Source organism: Cherax quadricarinatus, chromosome 73, assembly GCF_038502225.1.
Source record: "Cherax quadricarinatus isolate ZL_2023a chromosome 73, ASM3850222v1, whole genome shotgun sequence".
Classification (NCBI taxonomy): Eukaryota; Metazoa; Arthropoda; class Malacostraca; order Decapoda; family Parastacidae; genus Cherax; species Cherax quadricarinatus.
Genome location: NC_091364.1, coordinates 2,917,628 through 2,938,850, shown reverse-complemented (window position 1 = coordinate 2,938,850; position 21,223 = coordinate 2,917,628). Strand labels below are relative to the sequence as shown.

Below are 21,223 nucleotides of genomic sequence, written 5' to 3'. Positions count from 1 at the left end.
CTTTTCTAAATGTAGAGGAAATGAAAACTAAAAGGGGATACTGTTATAATTGTTGTTCTTACAGAGCGTTAAGCTATCATACATAGTATAGGGGAACAGGCAGTGATCCAAGGAAAGCCATGCCAGGTCCAGTCCTTGGATCAAAAGTGTCCCATTGGCGTCAAGGCAACCCTCTACGAGGGGAACTCTCGTGCCAAATTAATTTTACAATTTTTGTGTAGTTCGTCCAATATATTAATAGTTAAAGTTCAATGATACACTTCTTAACTCGTGGAAAATTATCATATTAAAATAAACGCTAAATCAGCATGGGGTCATTTAACGCCATGGCAATAACATATAAAAATTTAATTAAAGTACTGACGCCTCAAAAATAAAATCACACGTGGCTAACAATCTAAAAATCTAAGCAGTGGTGCCTTGGTCTTGAAAAACTTGAAAGTACATAAACTTGGAAAGTATACATAAAAGACTAAAAGTTTACTTATAAACAAAGTTTAAGCAGAAATCTGAGACCGCCTCTTAACTAAAAATTTTCCGAGGGACGGTAAAATACCCTTTGTAAATTAGTTTAAAAACACTAACAATGACGATTTCGTTCCCAACTGTTTTGCTACTACGTCCTTTCAATAAAAAAAAAATAAGAAATTAAATAATTCTGTTACCGAGTAATGTGGTTCCTGATATCATTGGGATCTGCGTATATTAGCTTGCGTTTCTGCAGCCTCTGAGAAGCGATGATCATCTGACAGACTGTGTTTACCCTGGCTTTGAGGTCTTCAATATTGATACCTAACGCAGGAGTGCGAGTCGTCAAGCCGGCTGCATTTGCGTCTGAATTTACCGTCCAAGATGACTTAGTGTTTGCGTCGACGGTGTCAGTGCTCCTGCAAGGGGCTAACTCTCTCTTGACCGTAAACCATCGCTGGAAGGGCGTCGTCTTGGAGTTTTCTGAAGGGAATGGAACGCCTGGAGGAACAGATTTCGGCCTGTCTTCAGCGAAGTTCTTCACCTTTGAAAGGAAGAAACGAAGTTTAAGCACATGCTATCTCCTCTTATACTTTATCATCGCTTGTATTTGTAGCAATGTTTTATATTTGTGGTAATGTTAGTTTAATTGGTAAATAAACATGTACATAGGTAGCCTTTGAGCTCTGTTGAACTTCAGTGTTACAATGTTCTATGTAATATTAATCTTTTGCATGTATTTAGACGACCTGGTTGGGGTGTCACTGTGTTGGAGTCTTGTGTATTAATCTGTCCTGTGTATTTATACCACCTTGTATTTGCATTGCTTTAAATATAAAAAAAAAAATTCTTAAGATAATCTAATTGATAAAAATGGAAGTTAAAAAAGTGTATTAAACCTGGAATGCTAGGAGACAAATATTCCAAATTCTTCATTATAATTATAATCATGGGGAAGCTTTGAACTCAGGATTATACAGCGTCAGTGAAGGGGGGGGGGAATGGAAGGTATTCAGGCTTAATTCGGGGAACTGGAGCACAGATCCAATTCCCTAGATCAAGAGCCCCTCATCATTGCCAAGGAACCTCCCTTGAGAGGAAATTCAATAAAAACTGTCAGTTTAGGATACACACTAAATCTAAATAAAATCTTCCACTAAAAAACACCAGCTTTGATGCTAAAGAGGAATTATCTTAAAGACCAATGTCTTTTTCAGCAGCACTTAATTTTTTTTTAACCAGATAGCATTTTGCGTAAGTTAACTTTTTATCGTTGATTCAATGACTGTCTGAAATTATAATAAAAAAATTTGGCCTGAAATAACTCGGCTCTTGACAAACTCAGATTCACGTTAACTTGTTTGAAGTTGTAGTTCCAACATACAAAAGTATAAAAGTATAACGCGTACTCACAGCTTCTACAAATGCGATTTTATCACTTTCATTGATAGTAGTTTTCTAAATGCTTATTAATTAATTAACCAGTCAATCCTAAGAACTTGTGTAAAGAAAGCTATTGAAAGCGCTCCCTGTTTTATCATGGTGTTAAAGTACAGTACGCATGTGACTGGTGTCGGAGCTAGCAAGTTTTATTTTGGGTTATGGGTTTACAAGTTTGACTCCTAGTTGAATTAAACATTTTTGAGGACTGGATGAAGAGTACTTAAGGTACCCACGTAATAAGACTACCAGCACGAACACAAGTACTATTACACCAAGATGAAAGCCACCATTAGTGAAAAAGTTCTCACCTTGGGAAACGACATTGTAAGATGCGAGAGACCATCTGGTAGAGGAGGGATGTACACAAAGGGAACCTCCGCCGACGAAGCTTCGTTAGTTCTCGACCTAACTTCACGCTGGATCGAAGTGACCCTGGAGGAGGCATCGAAGGTGTCGTTACCAAGGCGAGGAACGTGTGTCGAGATACATTTGACGGGGAGTGGTATTTGCGATGGTGGGTACCTGTTGAAATCATGGCTTCTAGAGCCTACGCTGCTACTGCTGGGAGCACACGAACACCTGCTGCTAGAAGAGGCCATGCTGCTGCAGGGGACCATGCAGCTAGTATGATTATTGTTGATAGGCTTTCTGTTCTTGGGACCGCTGCCTTTCGGCTCTGTCCCGCAGTTGCTAATGACGCTGCCATGGGGACCCATGCCATTAAGTACCATGCTGCTGTTATTACCACTACCGCTAGGCCCCATGATGGTGCCGTAGGTGTTTATGTCACCGCTATTAGAAGCTTTGACTCGAGGACCAGCCCTGGTGGCCAACAATGGGCCCCTGTCTTGATCCTCGAAAAACCAGCTTAAAATTGTGTTTGTATCGCCTCTCTGGACAAGATAAAGAAAATTCAGAATTGTAAGTTCATTTCAACCTCCTCTCCCGATATAAAAACCCTAACATTGAGAAAAAAGACGCAAATAAAAAAATAAAGGAAAAGAAAAAGAACAGAACAATACCTTTATTCTTTCATAGCAACAGTAAATGAAAGCAGCTAGTAATATAGTTGCTATTCCAAGAGCTATTACTAGAGATCCAGCTAGTGTCACCAAGGACGCCACCACCTTCAATCTCGCTTCCAGTGGAACATCCTCCATCTTAGTTACGGACGCGACTTGAAAAAGAAAAAAAAAGCCTAAGGTTCCACAGACTAGAGCAGCTGGTGTTAACAGGTTAACTGCACAGAGTGGGAGTGACTGGTGACTGGGTTAAGGGACCCGTCTGTCTCGAACTTCCTCCTGAGACTTTGCTCCCTCGTTCGATCCCCCTTCAGGTTCGTTTACCCCTTAAAATATAACCTCTCAGTATGGAGAATTTTGATACTGAGACCCTAAGATACAAAGATCTCCACGCGTAAAACTACAAAGCATTAAGCGTGCTAGATAAACTAAGTTTACACTACACCCAACCATTCCTCATTCATATATTTTGAAACTACCCAAAATACTTCCTTCAATTAGTTTATTTGATTATTTCACAAAAGTATCATAAATTTCTGTAGTTTCCACGTAGCCTAGAAGACACAAGAATGTAAATAATAGAATTAATTAACCTGCCTCAATTACGTGAAATTCTTCCCAGTAGAATACAACAAATTATTGTTGTAGTTTGTATATGTACTAGTGTATATATTTACTGTGTGTATATGAATACTAGTAGGTTTGAAGCCTATCCACCGAATATGTATTATTAAAGCTTCCACTATACACTGCCATTAAAAAGTACATTGCCATTAAAAAAAATGCGATTATACACTGCCATTAAAAAAACTGTAATCCCCATTTTAACCATGAAGCGCTAAACCCGTAGAGATCATGGAGAGGCACTTAAGTTCCGTGAAAATGAATCCGGTTCCTTGAATCAAGAGCACCACCATCAAGGAACTTCTTGAGGAACCTATTATTTTTTAAAAGAGGACAAATATTCGTACACTAATAAAATAAAAGACTATCATATAACGTGTGGGAGGTTAGGTTTGAAGCCTATCGGCTCCACCAGTTGAATTTCTCCTATACACCACGTAGCGCGTATTAACTAGCAAATATACACCTCAGTGTATATACCCTATGTTATGTAACATGTATATTGATGAGTATATACGTGTGTATGTATTTCAGCAGTGATTACACCTTCTAAGTGTACAGAATTGCATCCCTTGATGTTGGTGAGGGGCTCTTGATTTAGGGAATTGGATCTGTGCTCCAGTTCCCCGAATTAAGCCTGAATGCCTTCCACATCCCCCCAGGCGCTGTGTAATCCTATGGGTTTAGCGCTTTCCCCTTGATTGCAATAATAAATAATAATAATAACAGAACTGCATCTCCTACTGAAGAGCGGTGTTGCTGTGGTCTGATGTGTTCATTTGCGGTTGTTCGTGCAGTGTGTTCACTCGCTGATGTCTGACGTGTGTTCATCCACAACGTTTCGAGCACTGGGCCCACTCGAGAGGTGAAAAGTTTCATTAATTAATCTCCTTGACCCTCTGACACGCCTCACATAACTGAGAGTCGGAGTTCCATCACCCATTGTGGTCCATCACCAGGTCAGCTCCATCACCAGGTCAGGTCATCTCCATCGCCAGGTTAGCTCCATCACCAGGTCAGCTCCAGTTCCATCTCAGCTCCAGCTCCATCACCAGGTCAGCTCCATCACCAGGTCAGCTCCATCACCAGGTCAGCTCCATCACCAAGTCAGCTCCATCACCAAGTCAGCTCCATCACCAGGTCAACTCCATCGCCAGGTCAACTCCATCACCAGGTCAACTCCATCACCAGGTCAGCTCCATCGCCAGGTCAGCTCCATCACCAGGTCAGCTCCATCACCAGGTCAGCTCCATCACCAAGTCAGCTCCATCACCAAGTCAGCTCCATCACCAGGTCAACTCCATCGCCAGGTCAACTCCATCACCAGGTCAACTCCATCACCAGGTCAGCTCCATCACCCTCAACATTATGCAAATAATCCGCACATAAAAGAATGAAACTTATGGCTGCATTTCGGCCCAATTCGGACCGAAACGTCGTCACAAGGTTCAGTCACCTTCGTGCGGGTTATTTGCGCCTGGTAGTAGTAGTAGTAATAAATTAGTAATGAAGGATGTTGAGCTAGCAGTAGTAATAGTTATACTGAGAAGCAGGTGGCACCTGAGGCTTTGTTAATAAGGGAAATATGTGGCCACTGAGGGTGCTCCTATTACTCTAGGGCCCTCGGCTACTCTAGGGCCCTCGGCTACTCTAGGGCCCTCGGCTACTCTAGGGCCCCCGGCTACTCTAGGGCCCTCGACTACTCTAGGGCCCTCGACTGCTCTAGGGCCCTCGACTACTCTAGGGCCCTCGGCTACTCTAGGGCCCCCGACTACTCGAGGGCCCCCGACTACTCTAGGGCCCCCGACTACTCTAGGGCCCCCGACTACTCTAGGGCCCTCGGCTACTCTAGGGCCCCCGACTACTCAAGGGCCCCCGACTACTCTAGGGCCCCCGACTACTCTAGGGCCCACCGACTACTCTAGGGCCCTCGACTACTCTAGGGCCCTCGACTACTCTAGGGCCCTCGACTACTCTAGGGCCCTCGACTATAGAGCCCCCGACTATAGGGCCCCCGACTACTCTAGGGCCCCCCGACTACTCTAGGGCCCTCGACTACTCTAGGGCCCCGACTACTGAGGGGGTCAGGGCTCTCAAATTAAATATCTGTTTCTTAACACTCCGTTTGTGGCGATACTGTAAATTTTGACGAATTGTGGTGGCACGAAGACCCCCATCCCCTCACCTATATATTTGCATACCTGGAGTTTACCTGGAGAGAGTTCCGGGGGTCAACGCCCCCGCGGCCCGGTCTGTGACCAGGCCTCCTGGTGGATCAGAGCCTGATCAACCAGGCTGTTACTGTTGGATGCACGCAAACCAACGTACGAGCCACAGCCCGGCTGGTCAGGAACCGACTTTAGGTGCTTGTCCAGTGCCAGCTTGAAGACTGCCAGGGGTCTGTTGGTAATCCCCCTTATGTATGCTGGGAGGCAGTTGAACAGTCTCGGGCCCCTGACACTTATTGTATGGTCTCTTAACGTGCTAGTGACACCCCTGCTTTTCATTGGGGGGATGTAGCATCGTCTGCCAAGTCTTTTGCTTTCGTAGTGAGTGATTTTCGTGTGCAAGTTCGGTACTAGTCCCTCTAGGATTTTCCAGGTGTATATAATCATGTATCTCTCCCGCCTGCGTTCCAGAGAATACAGGTTCAGGAACCTCAAGCGCTCCCAGTAATTGAGGTGTTTTATCTCCGTTATGCGCGCCGTGAAGGTTCTCTGTACATTTTCTAGGTCAGCAATTTCACCTGCCTTGAAAGGTGCTGTTAGTGTGCAGCAATATTCCAGCCTAGATAGAACAAGTGGCCTGAAAAGTGTCATCATGGGCTTGGCCTCCCTAGTTTTGAAGGTTCTCATTATCCATCCTGTCATTTTTCTAGCAGATGCGATTGATACAATGTTATGGTCCTTGAAGGTGAGATCCTCCTACATGATCACTCCCAGGTCTTTGACGTTGGTGTTTCGCTCTATTTTGTGGCCAGAATTTGTTTTGTACTCGAAGATTTAATTTCCTCGTGTTTGCCATATCTGAGTAATTGAAATTTCTCATCGTTAAACTTCATATTGTTTTCTGCAGCCCACTGAAAGATTTGGTTGATGTCCGCCTGGAGCCTTGCAGTGTCTGCAATGGAAGACACTGTCATGCAGATTCGGGTGTCATCTGCAAAGGAAGACACGGTGCTGTGGCTGACATCCTTGTCTATGTCAGATATAAGGATGAGGAACAAGATGGGAGCAAGTACTGTGCCTTGTGGAACAGAGCTTTTCACCGTAGCTGCCTCGGACTACTACTCTCTGTGTTCTGTTAGTGAGGAAATTATAGATCCATCGACCGACTTTTCCCGTTATTCCTTTAGCACGCATTTTGTGCGCTATTACGCCATGGTCACACTTGTCGAAGGCTTTTGCAAAGTCTGTATATATTACATCTGCATTCTTTTTGTCTTCTAGTGCATCTAGGACCTTGTCGTAGTGATCCAATAGTTGAGACAGACAGGAGCGACCTGTTCTAAACCCATGTTGCCCTGGGTTGTGTTACTGATGGGTTTCTAGATGGGTGGTGATCTTGCTTCTTAGGACCCTTTCAAAGTTTTTTTTTATATGGGATGTTAGTGCTATCGGTCTATAGTTCTTTGCTGTTGCTTTACTGCCCCCTTTATGGAGTGGGGCTATGTCTGTTGTTTTTAGTAACTGTGGGACGACCCCCGTGTCCATGCTCCCTCTCCATAGGATGGTAAAAGCTCGTGATAGGGGCTTCTTGCAGTTCTTGATGAACACGGAGTTTCATGAGTCTGGCCCTGGGGTAGAGTGCATGGGCATGTCATTTATCGCCTGTTCGAAGTCATTTGGCGTCAGGATAACATCAGATAGGCTTGTGTTGTTTAAATCATTCCGATTCTGAAATCAAAATAGTTTTTAAGTTCTCACATTTTGTTGAATATTTTTTGGAAAATTAATTTGATATGCAGTAACCGAAGAATTATGTTTATTCTATATCTCAATTTATATAATTTAATACCATTTCGAATTCTTTCCTGGTTAGATTTTCTTGGTACCCCATTGAAATTTTATCTTATACCTGACTTCTACTTGTCTACCTCAGTCGTATCTTCCTTCATTCCTACGTCTTTCCAAAGCCAAATGTAAAGGAGCTCCGCAATTGCCAGTTATATCCGCATAAATCATGCGTACCAGAAGTGAAAGTTGGTTGGTTGTTAGAGGCAAATATAAGGTTTTAGTGTAAAATGGCTTTAAATATTTTGTAATTGTTAACACTGTGCAGTGTGGAACCTACTTAAAAAGTGAATTCGTAATTTCACGTGAGGGGTCGTATCCATTTCCTAGAAGGGCCACATGCGGCCCTCGGGCCGCATGCTGGGGACCCCCGCTCGAGAGTATACAGCTTCAAGGATCTCAGTCATTCTTCGTACACAAGTTTTCTTATACAGTGTATTAACCTCGTCATCCCTCTCTGTATATTTTCCAGTGCGTTGGTGTTTGCTATGTAGTACTGAGACCAGAACTGGATATGTGAAACTCCGTGTGGAGGATGAGATGAAGTATCTGTCGGAGAAACTGCCAGAAACCAAAACAAATATGTTTCCTCAACAGCGTGAATAAGGCTCAAACCTCTTTCCGCACGAAGGATTTCGGATACAAGTCTCTTCGTCATATCGTCTGCAAGTCTGAGGTGATGGTTATACCTAGAGCTTTGTCCGTCTCTCACTCCGATGTCCAGAGTGTGGAGTATCATCCCCCTGTGTATAGTACTCCAGTGTGTAGTAACACAGACGCAGTAAGCAAGGACTGTCAGCAGCTCTACGCTACATAATGCAAAAGGAATCGATCTCTCAAGCAGAAGGTCTCTCAGCCTTGATAAGTTTACTCTGAAACCTTGATAAATATCTTTCCGGTATTTAATTCTCACGGGTAATACTCATCCACACATCACTGTCAACACAGTTTACAGAATTATCAATACATAATTCATCCAGCGAATGGCTAGAAGTTTGATGTATAATATTTTGACGATCTGGAATAGATTTATATATAAAAAAAAAGACTACTCAATATGGTATCTGTTTAAATAAAGTTTCAATATCCCGAAGTTGTTAGACAGAACTCAAGGCGACACAATAGACAAATAACCTGCACATTGTAGAATGAAACTTACGGCAACGTTTCGGTCCGACTTGGCCCATTAACTAGTCACACATAAGCGCGAAGGGAAGGGATTGTTATCAAGCTAGGAGTTGATAATGGAGCAGAACCAGCCGAAACGTCTGAAGGTTCCTCTGCAAATTATGGGTCAGTTGTGAGTCACGTTCATAGCGACGATTAAATATCTGAAGAAAAGAGACTCCAACGGGTTTATAATGGTTGTAAAAAACTGTGCAGAGCAAGATGTCACGAGGGATCGACCCTCATTTGCCATCTCTAGATCAAGAGGTTATAGAACACACCGTAATAAAGCCCCCGGTGGGAGAGACGTCTCTTAATAAAGATATCCAAGGGGGGGGGGTTGTACATGTTCTTTATTCGTACCTCTTTAAGATAAGATAAGATTTCGTTCGGATTTTTAACCCCGGAGGGTTAGCCACCCAGGATAACCCAAGAAAGTCAGTGCGTCATCGAGGACTGTCTAACTTATTTCCATTGGGGTCCTTAATCTTGTCCCCCAGGATGCGACCCACACCAGTCGACTAACACCCAGGTACCTATTTGCTGCTAGGTGAACAGGACAACAGGAGTAAGGAAACGTGTCGAAATGTTTCCACCCGCCGGGAATCGAACCCGGGCCCTCCGTGTGTGAAGCGGGAGCTGTAGCCACCAGGCCACCGGCCTCGTTTCTTGATGCTGTTTATGTTGACGAAAGTAGGGCATTCTAATCACAGAACGGGGTGAGGAGATGGGGGTGAGGATGGAACTCGAATCCATGACAAGTGAGTTCGAAGTGGTTCGCCGGTATGGTTCCGGCCCGGGTCTTTTCCATAAGGTGATCCGACAATGGCTCCCCAGGTTGGGGTGTCCAACATCATCTTTCTTGATGTCTTGTGCCGTAGTCTTGGGAAGAGGGGTCCTCTTCGTTTCTTCGGACGCTTGCAGTCTTAACTGTAATCTTGTTATCACGACTTCGTGAGTTGTATGGCGTCCTAGTTTGCAGACTGACGGTGTTTACAGTGTTCCTTTGGCAAAGTTCGCTGCCCACGGGAAGAGTTTGGAACCGAATCATGAAGGGTCGGCGGCTGAACCGTGTTATCAGCAACTTGTGATTCCAGCGGCTTGGTACAGCTGGTCCCCACCAGCTGCAGTTCAACAGTGTTCCCAGTAGCTGGTGTTGAACTTTGGCTCCAACTGTTGGCATAAAACAGGGCCCCAGCAGTGAGTGTCGAGCAGGGCCCCCAACCTTTCCGTGAAGGTCACTGTTAACAAGGTCAACGGTAAGCAAGGAACTTTGAGTGCTCAGGCTTCTGTTTCTAATTAAATAAGTCCAGCCAGTGTCAAACTTTGATAATTTAGTGAACTTGGAACATTTGTTATACGTTATTACCTCTTGTAAATGGATTTTAATGGCTACCACCCTCGCTACTGATCAGTGACGTCAGCGATCAGTAACACAGCTGAACAGTGGCGTCAGCGATCAGTAACACAGCTGAACAGTGGCGTCAGCGATCAGTAACACAGCTGATCAGTGGCGTCAGCGATCAGTAACACAGCTGATCAGTGACGTCAGCGATCAGTAACAGCTGATCAGTGACGTCAGCGACCAATAACACAGCTGATCAGTGACGTCGGTGATCAATAACTGGGGTGACATTCAGAATTTTGTAGATCAAAATCTTCGCCCTTTAAATTGGATGGAGAAAACGGAGAGGCGCCCCCTAACCCGCCCTTGATACCGGTGAAGGGGGTTTCTTGATCCAAGGAACTGAAGCTTTCCTTCTCTCCTTGGATCAAACGTAATTTTGTTCCACTGCCCACAGGCACTGCCTGACCCTTACGGGTTTAGAGCTTCCTTTTTACAGAAGCAACAGAACCATAACCATTACAACACCAATTCAATGTCATCATTCCTCTAGTCTATGGCATTATCCTTCTAATTGGTCGACGTATGAACCAATCAGCAGACTGGTCTATGTACGAGGTCTTCTGATTAGTCAGTATACAGAGGAGGCGCGTGTATGGCTAGTGTATGGCGCCTTCCGATTGGTGGTCGTATGGACACGAGCCTGATCATTGGTCAACAGAGTGGTAGTCAGGAAAGGAGGGAGGTAGGTAGGAAGAGAGGTAGGGAGGTATGCAGGAAGGGAGGTAGGTAGGTAGGGAGGGTGAACACAAGAACACTCCCTCAGAAGTGTTTGGTGTGCTCCGTCATCAACACGTATATACCATCAACCTCTATCAGCATTGCTCTGACAGTTTCCAGGGAGTTGAATACATTGTTGTCCCGTCTATCGTGGCCGCTGACGTTGAGACAATAGATACTCTCAGGAAAGATGGTCAGCGGAGGTGTAAGTAGACTCTGAGCTTTATATCCAGAGAGGTATTGTGTCTAGTAGCTCTACAGGTAGCGCACTCAGTACATACACACTGAGGTCCGTGATTCGATCCCCGGTACGGGTGGAAGAAGGATCAGGGCGTATTTCCTTAAGACATCTGCTATCACTGTTCACTTAGCAGTAAAATAGGTACCTGGGTGTTAGTGGACTGATGTGGGTCGCATCCTGGGACAAAACTAACCTTATTTGCCCGAAATGCTCTACATAACAAGAGGCTTTCTATATAGCATGTCCCTGATATCAGCTATGGTCTTTTTAAGTTGTATCATGTATCTGTAGAAATAGATTATATTAATTATTGCTTATAAGCTTGATTTAACCCCCTATTTTAGGTATTTAAAGTATTCTTGGGTGGTGATAGACAGGTGACATGCAGCCTTCGTGTCATTGATAGACTTTAAACCATATTATATTAAAAGCAGACTCTAAACCCGCATGGGACGTCAGTACTGCATGTGTTGGCTCGAATGCATGCCAATATGAACAAAAAATACAGCGTGTAGAATTGAAAAGTTTGTTGAACAGTTGCGACCAGAGGAGAAACCTTTGTATACCTGGAGGGTGTTTTGGGGGTCGACGCCCCCGTGGCGCGGGCCATGGCCAGGCCTGGAAAAAGATGCCAGCAGCGTCTGGTGTTCCCATCCAAGTACTAACCAAAACTGATCTGACGAGAAGCGGTGCAGTCAACGTGGTATGGCTCTTGATGTCCTTGATGCTGGTGAAAGGGATCTTGATCCAAGGCATTAGAGCTGCCCCTTCCTCGTATTAAATCTAGCACCCATCCTTTACATGTATACCATGCACCAGGTGTTTCAGGGGGCTGCACGATCCAAGAAAGGTATCCCCTTATCCCATAAGCCCAGCCCCTTCTACCACAGTAAACTCGAAAGTAATGCAGCAGTGTGGCACAAGTTTCTAATCCACTTAAATATCGACGTTGAGAGTTTGAATCCGATCTGAAGAAGCGTTCACGTGTTATCTAAGTTTCTACCTTGAAAGTTGACAGACAATCGGAAAAGTCATTCTCTAGTTGCCTCAGGAACCAATATCCCAGAAGACACAGAGGTTAAAACTCTCAAGGTATCGGTATTGATGGTTTGAAACCGATCGGATAATGCATTCACAAAAATTTCTCAGGAAAACCATGATCAAAATTTTTCAAATTTCTTAAATAAAATTGATGAATTAGTACCCACAGTGCCCAAAATCAAAGCCTTCCTCTGGGTAACATACCCTAGCGTTGAAAGTTGCAATCAGACTGAACGATGCATTCTTTAGTTATCGGCGAGCTTGGAGTCTCAATTTGATTATGTTCAGTGAGCCGTTAATCAAAGTGCAAGTCGACAATCTGAAGGAATTTTTTATAACCGAGACTTAAAATTCTGTCAATATCTCCAGAATTTTTAACATAACCCTAACACCAATAGACTTTGAAAAGCAGTTTACAACATGCTTATGCACTGCCCAGACTCGTCAAATTCAGAGTTCATCAAGAACTGCGAGGAACTTTTTTCATGTACCTTAAGTATTCTATGAGAAGGAGCCTAGACACTGGGGTCACCAGTTACTAAAAACAACAGTTCCATTCCACAAAGGTGGCGGTAAAGCAATAACAGATTTATAGACCGACAGCACTAACGTCCCACATCATAACAATCTTTGAAAGAGTTCTATGAAGCAAGATCGCCAACCACTTGAATACCCAACAATTGTGCAATCCCGGGCAGCATGGGTTTAGAGCAGGTCGCTCCTGCCTATCACTACTACTGGACCACTATGACAGTCTTGGTTGCACTCGAGGACAAATGGAATGCAGCTGTAGTATACACAGTAGCGAGAGCCTTCGAAAAGTGCGATGTGCGATCTTGGTGTAATAGCACCCAAAATGCGTGCTATTACACCATGAATACTGGGGAAAGTTGATTAAAAAAAAAGTAGATTTTGAAACGACAGCCGTTCACCTATACATTCCAATGTGTCTTAATCACTTAATTACGTTTCACATATTGTTTCAGTTGGAAGGCGATCGAAAGAGGCTTTATAAAGTTATTCGCACGGAAACCAAATTCGGAAATGATCTCCAGAAAGTTAACCCTTCGAGGGAGGTGACCTGACGCTGTTAAAAAGTTCTTGTTCCACGAAATTGGAACTACCTTATAATTTAACCAAACCTGGTTGTCTCCAGTTTACAACCTACTACTACTACTACTACTACTACTACTACTACTACTACTACTACTGCTACTACTACTACTACTACTACTGTACTCCTCCAGGGAGGTTCCTTGACGCTGGTGAGGGGCTCTCGAATTAAGGAATTGGATCTGTGCTCCAGTTCCCTGAATTAAGCCTGAATACCTTCCCCCCCAAAGGCGCTGTATAATCCTACGGGTTTAGCGCTTCCCCATTATTATAATACTATTACTACTACACAAAAAAACATCCACCAGGCCAAGTGTCCATCGATAAGTGCCTTTGACAATTAGTAAGTACTACACACACACACACACACACACACACACACACACACACACACACACACACACACACACACACAGACAGTGTTACATAACACTTGATTGGTCAATACATCATTGCCTTGCCACCTCTCTCCCACCCGTGAATCGAACCCGCATTCATAAAGATGTCAGCCGAATACTCTGAGCCATGCGCATACCTCATGCTGCTATGCCAGAGAGGCATACCAGCATAAGGATAATTATAAAAACACGAGGTTGAAGAACATCTACATAAGTGTTTCAAAATAAGACCCAATTTCAAAGCAGTCTGCTTTGAAATTAGGTCCACAGTTTTGAAACACCCTGTATATACACAGAGCTGCCCTCTGTAGGTACACTGAGATTATACTTTAAATTCTTCATTAATGGAGTATTCTTCATTGGTGGTGACCAACTGACATGCAGCCTTCATGACGTTTGTGTAGTAGATAGGTTTTAATGACCCTGGTATAGTCGATAGCCTTTAATGACCCTAGTGTTGTCAATAGTCTTTAAACTCCATTAAACAATTAGCGTGTGACTGTAGTTGTAGGTGAAGCCAGTAAGCCAGTGTTTACCTCTGGCCGTCTTGACGACCCACCAACACCAGTGACCTCGATTCTCTCCCTATTGTGATCAATACCCATGAGCAGCCTTGATGCTGCTTGTGGGCTCTTGATCTAATGAGATGGAGCCACCGTCCCCTTGGACCAGACTTTATCTCCTTTGTTTCTCCAGGTCATGTAGTATCCCTAAGGATTTAACAAGAGATTAAATCCTCCCACTCCTCGTATCAAAGCGATTACCTCCCATTCCCCAGGCGCTTGGAATTACGATTGTTCCAGCTCCTGGTGAACGAAACTCTCCCAGAATGTTTTAAGAACATGAAGAAGGAACACTGCAGCAGGCCTACTGGCCCATCCTTGGCACGTCCTTCTCAGACCCACTAACAATTTTTGCCCGACCCATTTGTTGCTGCCTTGTATAGACTTTACTTGACCATCCTAATATTTGTAGTGTGAGCTAAGTGTCAGGTATCAGTGTGAGCCAAGTGTCAGGTATCAGTGTGAGCCAAGTGTCAGGTACCAGGGTAATGTGAGCCACCTGTCAGGTATCAGGGTAATGTGAGCCACCTGTCAGGTATCAGGGTAATGTGAGCCACCTGTCAGGTATCAGGGTAATGTGAGCCACCTGTCAGGTATCAGGGTAATGTGAGCCACCTGTCAGGTATCAGGGTAATGTGAGCCACCTGTCAGGTATCAGGGTAATGTGAGCCACCTGTCAGGTATCAGGGTAATGTGAGCCACCTGTCAGGTATCAGGGTAATGTGAGCCACCTGTCAGGTATCAGGGTAATGTGAGCCACCTGTCAGGTATCAGGGTAATGTGAGCCACCTCTCAGGTATCAGAGTAATGTGAGCCACCTGTCAGGTATCAGGGTAATGTGAGCCACCTGTCAGGTATCAGGGTAATGTGAGCCACCTGTCAGGTATCAGGGTAATGTGAGCCACCTGTCAGGTATCAGGATAATGTGAGCCACCTGTCAGGTATCAGGGTAATGTGAGCCACCTGTCAGGTATCAGGGTAATGTGAGCCACCTGTCAGGTATCAGGGTAATGTGAGCCACCTCTCAGGTATCAGGGTAATGTGAGCCACCTCTCAGGTATCAGGGTAATGTGAGCCACCTCTCAGGTATCAGGGTAATGTGAGCCACCTGTCAGGTATCAGGGTAATGTGAGCCACCTGTCAGGTATCAGGGTAATGTGATCCACCTCTCAGGTATCAGGGTAATGTGAGCCACCTCTCAGGTATCAGGGTAATGTGAGCCACCTGTCAGGTATCAGGGTAATGTGAGCCACCTGTCAGGTATCAGGGTAATGTGAGCCACCTGTCAGGTATCAGGGTAATGTGAGCCACCTGTCAGGTATCAGGGTAATGTGAGCCACCTGTCAGGTATCAGGGTAATGTGAGCCACCTGTCAGGTATCAGGGTAATGTGATCCACCTCTCAGGTATCAGGGTAATGTGAGCCACCTCTCAGGTATCAGGGTAATGTGAGCCACCTCTCAGGTATCAGGGTAATGTGAGCCACCTCTCAGGTATCAGGGTAATGTGAGCCACCTGTCAGGTATCAGGGTAATGTGAGCCACCTCTCAGGTATCAGGGTAATGTGAGCCACCTCTCAGGTATCAGGGTAATGTGAGCCACCTCTCAGGTATCAGGGTAATGTGAGCCATCTCTCAGGTATCAGGGTAATGTGAGCCACCTGTCAGGTATCAGGGTAATGTGAGCCACCTGTCAGGTATCAGGGTAATGTGAGCCACCTGTCAGGTATCAGGGTAATGTGAGCCACCTGTCAGGTATCAGGGTAATGTGAGCCACCTCTCAGGTATCAGGGTAATGTGAGCCACCTCTCAGGTATCAGGGTAATGTGAGCCACCTGTCAGGTATCAGGGTAATGTGAGCCACCTCTCAGGTATCAGGGTAATGTGAGCCACCTCTCAGGTATCAGGGTAATGTGAGCCACCTCTCAGGTATCAGGGTAATGTGAGCCACCTCTCGGGTATCAGGGTAATGTGAGCCACCTCTCAGGTATCAGGGTAATGTGAGCCACCTCTCAGGTATCAGGGTAATGTGAGCCACCTGTCAGGTATCAGGGTAATGTGAGCCACCTGTCAGGTATCAGGGTAATGTGAGCCACCTGTCAGGTATCAGGGTAATGTGAGCCACCTGTCAGGTATCAGGGTAATGTGAGCCACCTGTCAGGTATCAGGGTAATGTGAGCCACCTGTCAGGTATCAGGGTAATGTGAGCCACCTGTCAGGTATCAGGGTAATGTGAGCCACCTCTCAGGTATCAGGGTAATGTGAGCCACCTCTCAGGTATCAGGGTAATGTGAGCCACCTCTCAGGTATCAGGGTAATGTGAGCCACCTCTCAGGTATCAGGGTAATGTGAGCCACCTCTCAGGTATCAGGGTAATGTGAGCCACCTGTCAGGTATCAGGGTAATGTGAGCCACCTCTCAGGTATCAGGGTAATGTGAGCCACCTGTCAGGTATCAGGGTAATGTGAGCCACCTGTCAGGTATCAGGGTAATGTGAGCCACCTCTCAGGTATCAGGGTAATGTGAGCCACCTGTCAGGTATCAGGGTAATGTGAGCCACCTCTCAGGTATCAGGGTAATGTGAGCCACCTGTCAGGTATCAGGGTAATGTGAGCCACCTCTCAGGTATCAGGGTAATGTGATCTGTTTCTCAGAGATGCTTCAGTATCTGTGGCTTCAGTGATGAATAAGACAGGTGTGTAACACCTGGGTATCTTTTCTGTGGATTTATTAGTGATTCTGGTCTTCTTTTTTTCCTGTTGCTCTCCTGACCAGTTGTTGGGATTTATTTTCTTTGTTATTCATTCTTCAATCGTTCTTCATTGTCCTCCTTCCCTGTCCTTTTGTCCTCTGTTATCTTTCTTCACATGTCAATTATTTCTCCTCCCGTTACCTTCGTCTCTGTTGTTCCTCTTCCCCGTTCCTTTCGCCTCTGTTCCTCCTCCCTTCTCTTCGTCTTTGGAGAAATATTTTGTTTCTTCCTTTGTTTTAGACATTATGATAATCGAAGTTCAGATAAAGTTCAGAATTTCACTGAAATGTGCACAGCAAAGGTCTCGTTGTGAAGCTTAGAAAGCTCAGTGCTGTTGGGTACATATACACACTCGTTATAACCTCGTATGCCTATATATATATATATATATATATATATATATATATATATATATATATATATATATATATATATATATATATATATATATATATATATATATATATGTCGTGCCGAATATGTAAAACTGGTCAATTAGCAAGAACTCATTTAAAATTAAGTCCTTTCTGAAATTTTCTCTTATACGTTTAAAGATATACTTTTTTCATTAATGTTAATGTAAAAATTTTTAATTTTGCACCAAAAGAATCTTAGAAAACTTACCTAACCTTATTATAACAAGATATTATTATTATTTATTATTAAAGATTAGCCGGTATTCTCCCGGCCCGGGCCTTTTCCAAGTGGTGGCCCGGCCTTGGCTCCCTCTTTAGGGAGTGTCTGAGACCGAAGTCTCCCATGGGAGGAGATAAAAGTACCTCCTCATCTTTGGGACCAACTGTCCCCAGGCCTAGCCACAAGCTAGGCCTCTCTGGTCTGCCATCCCCGCCCCAAGGGGACAAATGGGAATGACAGTCTTAGGAGCTAAAGGCTCGGGCTCAGGCACCTACCCTACCCTAGAAGGATTAGACATGGTGTCGATGTTATAACAAGAGCAATTTATTTTAGCATAACCCAACTAAATATATTTAAAATACGTTTACAATAATTTAGTACTAAATAAACACAATCAAATATATTTTTTCGTTAGGTTCAGAATGATTTTGGCGAAATTATTGCATACACAAATTTTCATTTGTCCTATATGGCAAGATTAACGTTGTTATTTAAGCCAAGATGGCAAGTTCTGCCTATTCGGCACGACATATATATATATATATATATATATATATATATATATATATATATATATATATATACATTTATATATATATATATATATATGCATACGAAGCCATGTTATACTTAAACATCCGTGTTTAATACAATATTTTCACTTGATACAATAAGTCTTCCCAGTACTTGTTGTTAGACTTGTCACAACAACGTCCAACAATAAGTACTGGCAAGGCTTATTGTATCAGGTGAAAATATTGTATTAAACACGAATATTTATGTATTAAATCACAGATGTTTAACCCAGGCTCAACTAGTGTATTAATAAATGTTTATTGTGTATCTCGAACCCTCTCTGCTGAAGAGGATCTCGTTTGTTTTTCCGTTTGAAGGCGTTTTATATGGGTGACGGCCATATTTTTCTAGTGAGGGTGGATCAGCAAATACCTAAGAGGTATTCTTGTATTTTAGACTTGTATGGTGTTAGGTAGACAATATTGCTAAGAAGACGGCAATAATGGTGATAAATGGTATTAAATACCGACACGATGGAAAAATCCACAAATGCAGCATGATGCGATCCTATATTGACAGATCTGTTTGATAAAGGCCACCGTGTGGGCGCGCATTATACTGTATTTCCTTTTCTATAATGATTCTGAGGTTTGGCTTCATCTCCGTGACAGCGAGAATGTATCAGCATCCACGTGGGTCAGGCTGGTGTGCAGATGGGGAACGCCTGCTGGGAGCTATACTGCCTCGAGCATGGTATCCAGACAGATGGTACCATGCTTCATGATGAGAGTGTGGGCTACGAGGCAGATGACTCCTATAATACCTTCTTCAGTGAGACCAGGACGGGTAAACACGTCCCCAGGGCTGTCTTCATAGATCTTGAACCTACCGTCATTGGTAAGTACTCATCTCCTTGTTAGTTCTCAAGGCAGGAGTTGTTTTTGTTACCCTTGCGTTCGTGTCCGTTGTCTCCAGCGAAGTTCATTTCCAGATGCATCACCAGGCGCCTTGATTTTCTTTTCCAGGACTTTACAGAGTCGACGCTCTGTGATACTGGCTTGTAATTGAGTTATTCTTTCCTAATTTCTTCCTTATATTGGGATAACATTTGTAGTGTTGCAACTATCTGGTACGTGTCCTCTATGTAGTGAACTGTGTAGTCGCAATTGGCTCTTTTAATTCTGCTGCTCCTTGTTTCACTACCCATGGGACTATATTACCATGTCTCATAACTTATCTGGAATCCAGTTCTCTCAACCGTTTAATCACTTCTTCCTTCGACGTTTGGATGCTGTCTAGCTTCATCTGATCTCTGCCACCCCCTAGGCTCGTGAATACTGATCCTATTTAGGCGAAGAGTTCCTGGAATTCTTGTTCAGCTCCTCTCATACCTCTATCTTTAGTAAGTTCTGGGTCCTATTTACTCAGTATTATGACTTGATCTTTCATATATTCCCAGGCGTTCTATGATCCATACGGCCTTAGCGTTTTCCCAGCGATATAATTAGTAATTTTTAATAACTTTTAGCAGAATTCATGGTTATCGTAGTATTTTTTTTCATGGGGAGGAGCATCAGCTTTAATTATTCGTCAGAGGCTGGAACTCTTTGCCAAAACAGAAGCCTGGAGAACACTGCACTAGAGGCTAGGAACACTCGTGAGTTCGTAAGAAAACGCAGCATAGATCCCGCCAGCCAGCTGAATGTTAACTCTAGTAAGATACCGCCCGAAGGTTTTGTTCGGTTTACACTCGATGAAGCTTAACGAATAGCAAAACGTTATCCCAATGAAAGTTAGTTACGGAACGTTTTTCTTCCCTGCCGAAATCTAAGAGGTAGACCCAAAACTAAGGTACGAAAACGCAATAAAAATAAGTCACTGACTCCTTTGGGTTACCCTAAATAATTACAGTACTTACGTGTACCTGTGTCTAAATAAACTTATACTCGTCACTAAAAACAAACTTTCCCACAACAGTTACAAGAGTTACGTCTGCCAGTAGACTTATTGACGAAAAAAAAAGTGGAAAGAATACCTCTGAATTATTCACGCAAGTTAGCACGCAAAAGAATGGCCCGATAACTTTTAGCTGTCAGAGCTGAAACATGTCAATACAGGCATGTTTAGACAGTCACTGGATTATTTACACCCTGTCAATGGCTTATTCAGACAGTCAGGGCCTTGTTCAGACATTTGCGTTAAACATACACGAATATTTGCAAGAGTTCGTAACATTCCCAGGCAGTGATTTTTTCCACATAAATTTTGAGCTATGTATGATAATTTATGTAACTTTGTGTACCTGACTAAACTTGCACACATGGACTCTGCCTCGACCACTTCTTCTCCAAGGTTATTCTACTGCGTAAGATTTAATTTTATCTTAATATCTGAGGAAGCAATAACCTAAGTACCTTGGGTAGGCTGTGACCGAGGTAATGAGCAGTTGGTATATAGACACATAGCGAAGAGGAAGTCTTTCAGGCGACGTTTCGCTCAGGACTGAGCTTTATAATGGCATGATAAAGAACAGTTATTATTGAGACTTGTCAAATAAAGCTTTGCTCTGCCTTACCTGTCCTTGCATATTTTTATGGTAGAATTTTACCCTTATTTTTATTTTATATTACTGCATTTTCCGGCATATAAGGCGCACGGCAGAGGTATAATGGTAAATCAGTAATAATATTAGTGTTAATTACCCTCTTACTTTACGCTAAAGCGTAACACACAGCCTACCCTTAACCCCTGTCCTTCAGCATATAAGACGCAGGCTGATTTTGCAAGACGTTTTGTGGGAAAAAAAACGCGCGTTGTATGCCGGAAAATACGGTATATTGTTAGGGCTATGAGAGCTGAGTGACCTGCGATGTCAGAGATCCGTCAAGGTCACAACTAGTGCCAATTTTTGAACCTCCTGGGGAACGGGTGAGAAAATCTGGTCATATCTGGATGAGGAAATGAGGCCAGTGAGAAATGTCAGAATAAGAGTCAATACGAGAAGTTGCTGTACGACCAAGCACAGTCGTCTACGACTCTATTTCCACGAGATGATCTTTCCTTAGTCTGTCTGCGGATGGATGTCCCTTCCAGCTAGCTAAGG

At 43.7% G+C, this 21,223-nt stretch overlaps 2 protein-coding genes across 4 annotated transcripts in view; one reads left to right on the top strand and one right to left on the bottom strand.

Moving 5' to 3' along the window:
- Positions 1 to 35: 35 nt before the first annotated feature.
- Positions 36 to 3,177, bottom strand: LOC128701128 (uncharacterized). Its single transcript, XM_053794709.2, has 3 exons — positions 2,934 to 3,177; positions 2,220 to 2,804; positions 36 to 1,012 (listed from the first exon to the last, which is right to left on the bottom strand). Exons 1-3 carry the CDS (start codon positions 3,069 to 3,071, stop codon positions 662 to 664), a joined length of 1,074 nt encoding a protein of 357 aa, XP_053650684.1. The 5' UTR covers positions 3,072 to 3,177; the 3' UTR covers positions 36 to 661.
- A 7,717-nt stretch (positions 3,178 to 10,894) lies between these two features.
- The window catches only part of LOC128701129 (tubulin alpha-2 chain-like), a 53,700-nt gene continuing 43,371 nt past the window's right edge, over positions 10,895 to 21,223 (top strand). For all 3 annotated transcript variants that reach the window (XM_053794710.2, XM_053794711.2, XM_070100539.1), the window contains exons 1-2: positions 10,895 to 11,067; positions 18,792 to 19,017. In XM_053794710.2, coding sequence (XP_053650685.1) covers positions 11,053 to 11,067; positions 18,792 to 19,017 — 241 coding nt within the window. In that variant the 5' untranslated portion in view covers positions 10,895 to 11,052. The remainder of the gene's footprint in view (positions 11,068 to 18,791; positions 19,018 to 21,223) is intronic.

What these genes read in the sequence shown, in the direction of transcription:
- LOC128701128 (XM_053794709.2), bottom strand. Translation starts at nt 3,071, where the DNA reads ATGGAGGATGTTCCACTGGAAGCGAGATTGAAGGTGGTGGCGTCCTTG. An exon ending in GTTGCTATGAAAGAATAAAG is followed by an intron (nt 2,805 to 2,933) that starts GTATTGTTCTGT and finishes TATCTTGTCCAG; the next exon opens with AGAGGCGATACAAACACAAT. An exon ending in TTACAATGTCGTTTCCCAAG is followed by an intron (nt 1,013 to 2,219) that starts GTGAGAACTTTT and finishes TTCCTTTCAAAG; the next exon opens with GTGAAGAACTTCGCTGAAGA.